Here is a 10,411-nt window from a genome sequence, read left to right as displayed (position 1 = left end):
TAGTTGTTTTGTGTTATTTAAGATATTTATAAAATATCTGATCATGTCAGACGTAATTATTCCACTCATTTTTTAAACAATGCAATTATCCGTTTCAGCCACCAGGGGGGCTGCCCCCCAGCAAACTCATGGGTCAGACCCATCTGGTAGCGAAGGAGGGCCGAGACTAAGAGCTACATGGAAAAATATGCACCAAACAAGCCACTTTGAAATGTTGCTGTTTCATGAATACAAACGTTGGGTGACCTCCCCCCTCTGGACTGAAAAATGTTGGACGACCCTCCCCTCAGCAAAGAATAAAAAGACATGACCCTCCCCTTATTTTCCTCCGGTGGTCCATCCATAAATACGGTCCCTAAGTGTTTTGGGGCATTTTGCCTTTACTCAAACGGAGGGAAAGGAGAGAATGACATGCAGCAGAGGCTGCAGTCACAATATTTGTTATGCATCTTAACCACCAGCACATCGAGACAAGAGAGATTTGTACAACACTTTGATTCAGAGCGAGATACAGTGCAGGGACAACTGGAGGCCAGCCAGTGGATATTCTTCTCGCCCAGAGGATGAATCCAGATGTTTTGGTGACTCTGTGACCTTTCCTTCTAGTCCCACCATGAATCAGTCCTTTCATATAATTCCTCAAAATAAACTCTGTTAATTTAGCACCAACCTCGGGACAAAAATTAGATTTTTAGGCCCCTTCAAATGAGACAACATAGGTCGCCAATCAAACCGGAGTGGCCGCAGATAACCCTCGCGGGCAGGAAGACTAACTTCACACAGGCTGCAGCCTGATATCTCTTCTTCCTTAACATCAACACACACTCTGTACTTTATTCTGACCCAATCCCCCCCACACACATACACACTGTCCTGCTGCCACAAATACTCACTAGAGCACTAGTCTATATCCTTGACGTTCCACTTCCAGGATTGCTCCGGTGCCGCAAGAAATTTCGCTGGATGCATGTCTTTTCTCCGATGTCCGTCCCCTTCCTCTGTCTCTGTGTTGGCGTTCTAACCTCTGGTGGATTTGTGAGGACTATGGTTAACTGCTCCTCAGATCTCTGCAGGGTAAATCCAGACAGCTAGCTAGACTATCTGTCCAATCGGAGTTTTCTGTTGCACGACTAAAACTACTTTTGAACGTCCACATGTTCCACCAAAACAAGTTCCTTCCTGAGACTATTTAGCAGAGGCTCCATGCGGACCTTAGCGCCGCCCAAGAGGATTGTGATTGGTTTAAAGAAATGCCAGTAAACCAGAGCATGATTTTCTCCCATCTCAGAATTCTGTGTGGACCAGCCAGACCTTCCTCCGCAGGCTCGGGAGGAAGACTACTAGAGCACCAGACGTGGCTTGATCCGGCGCTGAAAATAGTCCCCAGAGAATGCTCTATTTAATGAACATTTGACATAAATTCACAGCTAGCAGTTGTTTAAGTAAATGACAGAAATAAAACTATATACTATATACTTTGTGAAGATGTACATCTTCCGTAGGAACCAAAAGGCTTGGAGCTGAGAGCCACAGACAGGAAGTCATACAGTATTGTTTGCGTTGGTCTTTGTAGCAGTTCCAGTAAGAACAATACAGAATAACACCAGCCTTATCCTAAAATACATATTTGCACGATTTGAACATTGGCCTTCAAGCACATGTGTGCTCTTCCAGTAGTTCCGACACAATTCATAAATCACTGACATAGATATAAATAAAAGTTTAGGTTAATAGGTAATATGTTTATTTATCAGTGCAGTGAATACAGTCCACACAGTAATGTGGTGATGTCAAAAGCTGTTTTTAGTTTTGAATCGAGGATGAGTTAGTGATCTAGATCAGAGCCTTCCTTCCTGTGTGAAACGAGGTTCACGCGTCTGCTGTTTTCTGCCTGCTAGTAGGGGTCTGTGGAGACGGGGCAACACACAGCATCAGGCTGTAAATTATTGAGCGTTCACTGTGGAGCTGTGCACCAGCACACACACACACACACACACACACACACACACACACACACCTCCTCGTCTTCCAAATTAAAAATAGCATGGTGCTTCAGAGGCACTTTAATGGATGTATGATCCAGAGTGCTGCTGAAAGACATTTGATAGGCCCTCAGGGCTCACATTTCCCACCCAGGACACTCTGATACTCTCATCAATAAGTCATTATTTATTAACAGACATGTCAATGGTTGGTGTTGAAGGATAATTCTGATGAACTCCTCCCACTGTCCTCTCAGGTGATGTTCAAAAACAAACCTTTGTCGCATTACTTCTTGAACGGGCAGACTGAAGGTCCTGAGGACGATGTCCGGCGCTGCACAGCTGCTCCTTCTCAGCAGGCGCTGACCCCAGGTCTGTAGTTCCTAACCCCAGCCTCAGCTCCACTTTGGCTCCACACATCCCGCAGAGAAACTCCAACAAATACAGAGGCAGGGCGGGCAGCCACTGAAGCATGGCTTTTTCTATGTCAATAATTAACCAGCCGCCTCCTACATCTCCCACCTGGAGATTCAAACAGCCTCATTGAGAGATTCAAACAGACTCTATTTATTCTAAAAAGGGACTTCATATGTAAAGCAGGGTTTTGAATGTATTTGAATGTCTTTTCTATTTCTGCAGAGGCCGTTACCCTGAGTCTCATGAAAATCCGGATAATCCATCTGGTGGATGACGCGGAGCTGCTGCCCAACGCCATGATGGACTGTTACTGGGAGAAGCTCCTTAAGAACGACTGTTCAGAGTCTGACGACTGGGGCACTGAATTATTATAATGATCCCTCCACACACGTTCCCCACAACTGTTTGTTTTGAGAATTGAACTTGTGAGGTTTACTTAATTTACTTACTACTCTGTTTTATGATCAATTCACTGTGGGTCTTATGTGACTTTCAAACCCACGAATGGGATTGAAAAGTATTTCCCTCTAATTTATTTATCTTTGATCCTTTCCCACTTTACAGCTGTGATGTTCTGTATGTGTTTGTACTTCAGCTTTCTACCAGAATGACACTGTAGTTCCTTACTGTAGCCATAAACACTCATTTCAGTGTTCTGTTCACCTGCCTGAAACCAAAGCAATAAAGATAAGACAGTTGATGAAGGTGTGTGCATTGGGCAGTGGTGGAATGTAACTAAGTACATTTACTCCAGTACTGTCCTTAAGTCCAAATGTTGAGGTACTTGTACTTTACTTGAGTCTTTTCTTTTCATGCCACTTTCTACTTCTACTCCGCTACATTTCAGAGAGAAATATTGTACTTTTTACTCCACTACATTCATCTGTTCCAGCTTTAGTTACTAGTTACTTTAGTTACTCCGCTACATTCATCTGTTCCAGCTTTAGTTACTAGTTACTTTAGTTACTCCGCTACATTCATCTGTTCCAGCTTTAGTTACTAGTTACTTTAGTTACTCCACTACATTCATCTGTTACAGCTTTAGTTACTAGTTACTTTAGTTACTCCACTACATTCATCTGTTACAGCTTTAGTTACTAGTTACTTTACACATTAAGATTCCTGCACACAAAACACATGTAGTTTATAAATCTGATGTTTTATTCTAAAGTAAACTAGCCAACAATATAACGGCTACAAGTCCAGCTGAGATGATCAGACCATTAAACACACAACTGGTTGGTCCTTTACTCTTTCTACAAGGTTTTAATACTTTTCCTGATTCCTTTCCTGATGATACTTTTACTGAAGGAACATTTTCAATGCAGGACTTTTACTTGTAACAGACTATATTTACGGTGTGGTATTAGTACTTTTACTTAAGTAAAGGATCTGAATACTTCTTCCAGCGCTGGCATTGGGGATGTGTCAGATATGAAATCGAAATGAGAGGCGGGGTGCTTGGCTGTGCTGAGGAGGGTTAAAGATTAGCGAGTGGGTGGTAAATGTATCGGGTGGCGGTGATGTGCGGGCAGGGGGCGGACTGCTGCCGGCCGGCCCGGACTCTCCCCCTGCCACTCCTCTGGACGGCTCAGTCCGCGATGGAGCCAGGGACATGAGAGCACTCACACGGGACTGACTCTCTTCACGCGTGGGGTAAGTTCTCCGCTCCTCTGGTCGGCAGTTGATAAAGGAAGCGTTACCGGTCATGTTTCAGACGTCTGGTGCGTCTAATGCAGAACATCACAAGTGAGCAAGCAGTTTGATTCCCGACACACACTTGTACTGAATGTGTTCAATCCGCGTGTTGTTGCTGTGTCATAGTGTTTCCTCTATTTCTGTTTCACTTACTAAAGACTGTTTCTCCTTCTGAAAGGTTCTCATGTGGAAGTGGGAGAGAAGTGTGCATGGCTCGAGAGACGCTCAAAGACGCCTTTAGAGAGCAAGGTAATTCAGAGCAGAAACAGCCTCTACATGACACCTCATCACTTCCTTATTTGATTGGACTTGCTTATCTAACAGTTTAAGGGAATATCCATGTCAAATGTTTGATAAGGCAAAGAACGTTTTAGTGCTGTGTATTAAGACTGAATGTAAATGATTTGTCATAAAAAGTCACTGTATGTGTATTAGGTACAGTGAAACAAAAAAGACAGTCATTATGTCATTTATTTTAATATTTATTAAATATTATTAATAATTATTGCTCTTCTCACAATCAGAGGCAGTAGTTAACACAGTGTCGCCTGAACGCTCATATCCATCCATATCCTTTTCTTTCTTGTCCCTTTGTTCCTAGAATGAAAATAAGATGTGCCCACTACACACATAGATTGAGACACAGGTGCTTCCTGTTTTCTCTGTCTCTGCTGGCGGTCTGTCTGCTCAAGCTGGTCTACATCAAAGTGACGGTGAGGGACAGCGTCTACATCCAGCCCTATGGAATCACTGTCAGCTTCTCCAGCACCCACAACCACAGGTATGACATCAACTGCACGGCCATCTACGAGCTGGACCCTATGGAGATCGGCAAAGCTCTCCAGATCAAACGGAAAGCCATTGTTGACGTGGACGATGACAGCACCGTGAGTCTGACCTCGGACTGCCAAACCTTTCTCAAAGCCCGGGGTTACAATGAGGCTCCGGTGTCGGCTGCAGAGCGCAGCTTCCCCTTGGCTTACTCCCTGGTGGTGCATAAGAACGCCCCCATGGTGGAGCGAATCCTTCACGCCATCTATGCACCGCACAACATCTACTGCATCCACTATGACCAGAAGTCCTCTCCAGCGTTCATAAAGGCCATCACCAACCTGGCTCGGTGCATTCCAAATGTGTTCATCGCCTCTAAACTGGAGTCTGTGGAATATGCCCACATCAGCAGGCTAAATGCCGACCTGAACTGCCTCTCTGACCTGCTGAGGTCAGAGGTCAACTGGAAGTATGTCATCAACCTGTGTGGCCAGGACTTTCCTCTCAAGTCCAACTTTGAGCTGGTGCTGGAGCTGAAGCAGCTGAACGGCAGCAACATGCTGGAGTCCAGCCGGCCCAGTGGACTCAAGAAGCAGCGCTTCAGCTTCCAGTACCAGCTGAAGAACGTGCCTTTTGAGTACCGGCGTTTGCCGGTCAAAACCACGGTGCTCAAAGACGCTCCTCCTCACGGCATCGAGATGTTCATCGGCAGCGCTTACTTTGTCCTCTCACGGGATTTTGTGAATTACATCAGCAGCAGCCAGGTGGCAAAGGACTTCCTGGCATGGTCAGCTGACACATACTCACCAGATGAACACTTCTGGGCCACCCTGGTCAGGGTCCCCGGGGTGCCGGGACACATTCCCAGGTCCGAGGCTGACGTTACGGATCTGAGGAGCAAGACACGACTAGTCAAGTGGAACTATTTAGAAGGAAATCTTTACCCAGCGTGCACTGGTACACACATGCGCAGCGTTTGCATCTACGGAGCGGCTGAACTTCGCTGGCTCCTCAACTATGGCCACTGGTTTGCTAACAAATTTGACCCCAAAGTGGACCCAATCCTGATTAAGTGTTTGGAGGAGAAGCTGATGGAAAAACGTCAAAATGTGCAAACATGACACGTGACGAGGAGCGCCAGTGTTTATTCTGTTGTTAGGCAAAGGTGCAAAATGACATCAGAGTTCATCGACTCAATCATTGGACCCAGGCACAGCTTTGAGATGCAGACACTTGACTTGAGTATATTTTCATTATGTTAATTAACATAACATTGAACTTGTTAGGGTACAACATTTGTCTGATGGCTTCTAATTACTTTGCAGATTACGATTTCTCCAGCAAACACGATAGTCATAAAATGTCCATCGCTATAGTTTTACTAGCTAACGTCTGAACCACCTGCAGCATTAATGTACACTGGGAAAGAGATTGTTCTTTTACTTTTATTTAAAAGGTACATTTATTACTAATATTTCTCAGTATTGCTGCACCTGCTCAGCAGGAAACAGCTCTTCCACATTATGTCAGTCTAACGTGCACTGACCACACAAGGCATTTCGTCTGAAACAGAAGGAAACGAAAAAGTGCCTTTGTCTAAAAGAGTACTGGATTGGTTCAGGAAATGCCACCCTAAAAACAAGTGCCACGTGACATCCCATCTGAACACAGGCTCCATGTTGTTTTAAATACCAAAGAGTCATGTTGTTTCACTAAATGAAATGATCCACAACGTTGTCTTTGAGTTGTTTTTGACATGAAGATAAAAAGTGATTGGGAAAAGTTTAGATGGAAATAAAAAGATTTCTGATGATTTATTTATTCCTGAATGAAAGTGTGATGCTTTATAATAACCATCATTCATAAATGGTTCTTAGAAAACAATGAACTTATGATTTATAAGCTTTACTAATTATTAACTGTTTACAATTAATTTGGTCATCTTTAATAAATACTTAAAGTAATATATAAAAGGTTGTCATCTGTGCAACAATAAACGGTTCAAATAACTAAATTATAGCATTGCTAATAATAGGGCTGGGCAATAATTCAGTATCATAATTTATCGTCCTTTAATGGAATCATATAGATATCATGATATACAATGATGTCTAAATTGATAATGACAAGCTCATACTAACTAATCAACCTGTTTACCACCTATTAGTGTTACGGCTGCTTCTCATTGGTTGATGGCCTGTACTGCCCAGCTTGTTGGATTGTCTGTTTGCAAAGCTTATAAAGATTGTATGAGACAGCCCCCCCCCCAGCTGTGACTCAGGAGGACTTTAATTAGCACGACTACTCTATGCTAATTTTGGACTGATAGTATTTTTGCATTAATAGAATGAAATACTTTGATTTTCAAGTATTACATTGACTGAATTACAGAATCACACAGGTGTTTCCATGTATATTAATGCATCTTATCCGCAAATATTGAAAAGGCTTTGTGTGAAACATGTCCAGTGTGGTGTTGAGGCTGCAGGATGCTCCCAGTGAAACTCTGAGCCGTCTGGGTGGATGTCAGGAGGGTTTTCATGAACTGATCCTGGAGTCTCTGGCTGCCTCCACACTTGGCTGCAAATACTGATGACTGAACAGGACTGATGTTAGGCATATGAAATGAGTGAGGAGGGGAGCCTGCGAGCTACAATAACTCAGGGTAGTCTGTCACAAAATACCAGAGAGGCATTGTGGGGGGGGGGGGATCATATGTATTGTGATTTTTTTTTGCAACGTTTTTAAAAATCCATTTCCCAGAAATAATATTTTTATGTATTTATTTTTTACCAGTGATTGACCTAAATATGTTCTGTTTATACGGTGCCACCGACAGCGACTACATCAGATCTGTTTCTAACAGAAGATCCGTGTTATGTTCTTCTTTACAAAGTCAATAAATGTCAGACTGACTGACTGACATGTGATGTCATTCTTCTTAGTAATGTCTCATGATAGATTGTCTCTAGAAGTGTATCATTCAATTTTTGTTTTTGTTAAAGGTGCTCTAAGCGATGTCACGAGTTTTTTAGGCTACAACATGTTTTGTCACATACAGCAAACATCTCCTCACTTTCCGCGAGCTGCCTGTCCCCTGAACACACTGTAAAAAACACGGTCTCTGTAGACAGTCCAGGGTCCACACACGCCAACAAAAACAAAGTGGTCCGACCTGGACCATGCAAACATACACAAACCGTGTTCCAGTGTTCAGCCAGTAACGGACAAGAAGGATTTGGGGGGGGGTTAGTGCGCTGAAGCACAGAAGGGAGGGGACGGGATGAGGAGGAGGGAGGAGCGAGCTAGTCTTCGTTTTGTTTGAACGTCAACAAGAAGTCACCTTTAAAGAAGGAAAAGATAATCCCAATACTATCAAATAACAATACTTCTAGAATCACAATAAATGAAAATGGCACAAAAGCATATCGTCCCAGCCCTTCTCACCATACTGCTGTAGTGACACGCATGTGGAGGTCTTAATAAACTCAAGCCACACAGTGGCCTTTTGTTACTCTTCAATACAATTACTGAGATGGAGAACAGGATTCTAGCGGCAGCGTTAGACGTCTCGTGTTCAAATTCTCAGACAGGTGAATGGCTCCTTGGAGATTTTTGTTATCCCATTGTTTTTAGCCTTTTATATCTACTCCAGCTCTTTATATCTCCTGCATTCAGTCAGTGTGTTGATGAGCCTGTGCTCAGACGGGCTGAAACGGGATCAGCTGCTGGTTTATTTACAACACAAAGGAAGAGGTGCTGCCGTGTATTAGCAGCAGCATCAGCTCGTGTTTCTGTCCGCTTGACTGGGAGCTAAACGCTCCAAGTCTTCAATCAGCCGCACTCTTTCACAGGAACATTTGAAAGCACTTCATGGAAGAGGTGTCAGATGGCTAACTCCTGATCTGACTTTATTATGATGGAACTCTGTGTGCTCTTTAGCCTTAAAAAGGTGGCACTGGGTGCCTGTTTAGCTCACCTGCTAGAGTGCGCACCCATATACAGAGGCTCAGTCCTTGACGCATCGGCCGCGGGTTCGGTTCCGACCTACGGTCCTTTGCTGCTTGTTATTCCCCCTCTCTCTCCCCTTTCATGTCTAAAGCTGTCCTTTCAGAAATAAAGGCCTAAAAACAGCAAAAAAAATTATCTTAAAAAAAAGGTAGCCTTCATAATCAGAGTTCTTGCTTGCCTTTCCTTCTGCCCTCCTCTAAAAGGGTCTGGATCTCAGAAACTGTAGGATCTCAACAAAACTACGTTTTCCATTTAGAGCCAAAACCTGAGTAGATATTTTGTCATTTCAGCCAGATATTTGTGCTAGCAGCAGATTTTGTGATGGTATTGCTCAAACTAAATTTGGGGGTGCTACATCAACGCATGCAGGCAAACATCTCTTGAACTGTAGAATGTAGAATAACAATATTCATGTCCCAATCATTTCTTAGTGTTTTAGCAACAGATTTATGTCATGTCAAAATACTTTCTCTCCTAACTTTCTCCGTGTCTGGGGCTACACACCAGGAGGACCATCAACAGCAAATCAGCTCATTGTTAGTGACAGGAACCATCACCCTCTCAACCCCACAACACCAGCTGTCCTGCTGGGAGACCTGCACACGCCTGGACCAGATCGGGAAATAATAATGTTACGGACCCGGGAGAAAGATTAGAATATGACGAGAAAATACTCCGAATTTTGAAGATTAAAGTAATACATTTACGGAAAAAGCACTTGGATATTCTCTGAGATTTAAGTGGTAAATTTGGTTTTGTAATTAATTACTTCTCTGTAAATTTCATCCAGTGGGCCTGATTGGACCCTTTGGCAGGCCGGTTCTGGCCCACAGGCCGTATGTTTGACACCCCTGGTAAAAGGCGATAAGGATTGGACCCACCACTGCCTGGCCATGTGCCTTGCTGTGGTGTGTCTTGTTGAAGTCTCAGACTGTGCAGTATTCCCTCCAGGCTCCGGCCTTGTGTTCTGGGAAATGAAAACGGGCTCACAGGTAGCAGAGACAGTTAAAGGGCCACTCCACCGATTTGTACACATCAAGATCAGTTAACTGGAGTACTCCTCAGTCTGTGAAAACTGCTGTATGATGTTTTCTGAGGCTCTGGAGGAGCTTCGTCAAGTCTGCCATAGAAACCCTCATCATGTCATCGTGATGTCACGTCCAGAGAAAGCAGAAACCTGTGTTACAAACTGGAGTCGTGCAGTTTAAAGGTGTAGGTGTTAAATCACCGAAGTACTGGAGTACTCCTGTAAAATATGTCCTGAGCTTTTCAACTGAACATAGATGGGAAGCCCTAAAAGTGCTCAAGAAAATAAAAAATGTACGATTTCATGAAAACTGGGCAAACTCATGGGCAGAGTAAGACTGTGTGATACGATCGAGAGCTCCAGTACAGCTGCTAATGGATCTTATGGTGACATTGTTTTTTTAACTCACTAATAATGGACATATGTTTTATGTTCCCACTTTGTTTCTGTAATGTGTCACAATGGAAGCCCTGCAGATCCCCCACAGTGCCACTTGATGGATCTT

At 43.6% G+C, this 10,411-nt stretch overlaps 1 protein-coding gene across 2 annotated transcripts; it reads left to right on the top strand.

Annotated features, from left to right (window-relative positions):
- The first annotated feature begins 3,896 nt into the window (after window positions 1-3,896).
- On the top strand, window positions 3,897-6,689 carry gcnt4a (glucosaminyl (N-acetyl) transferase 4a). 2 transcript variants are annotated; one of them, XM_078249933.1, is made up of 3 exons: window positions 3,897-4,055; window positions 4,276-4,346; window positions 4,699-6,689. In XM_078249933.1, the coding sequence occupies exon 3, from the start codon at window positions 4,700-4,702 to the stop codon at window positions 5,987-5,989; it is 1,290 nt and encodes a 429-aa protein (XP_078106059.1). In that variant the 5' UTR covers window positions 3,897-4,055; window positions 4,276-4,346; window position 4,699; the 3' UTR covers window positions 5,990-6,689. The 2 variants fall into 2 exon arrangements, with proteins under 2 accessions (XP_078106059.1, XP_078106060.1); XM_078249934.1 differs by lacking the exon at window positions 3,897-4,055 and adding an exon at window positions 4,062-4,148.
- The last annotated feature ends 3,722 nt before the right edge of the window (window positions 6,690-10,411 follow it).

The sequence above is a fragment of the Sander vitreus genome, chromosome 5, assembly GCF_031162955.1.
Source record: "Sander vitreus isolate 19-12246 chromosome 5, sanVit1, whole genome shotgun sequence".
NCBI lineage: Eukaryota > Metazoa > Chordata > Actinopteri > Perciformes > Percidae > Sander > Sander vitreus.
This window is presented reverse-complemented; position numbering and strand designations above follow the sequence as displayed.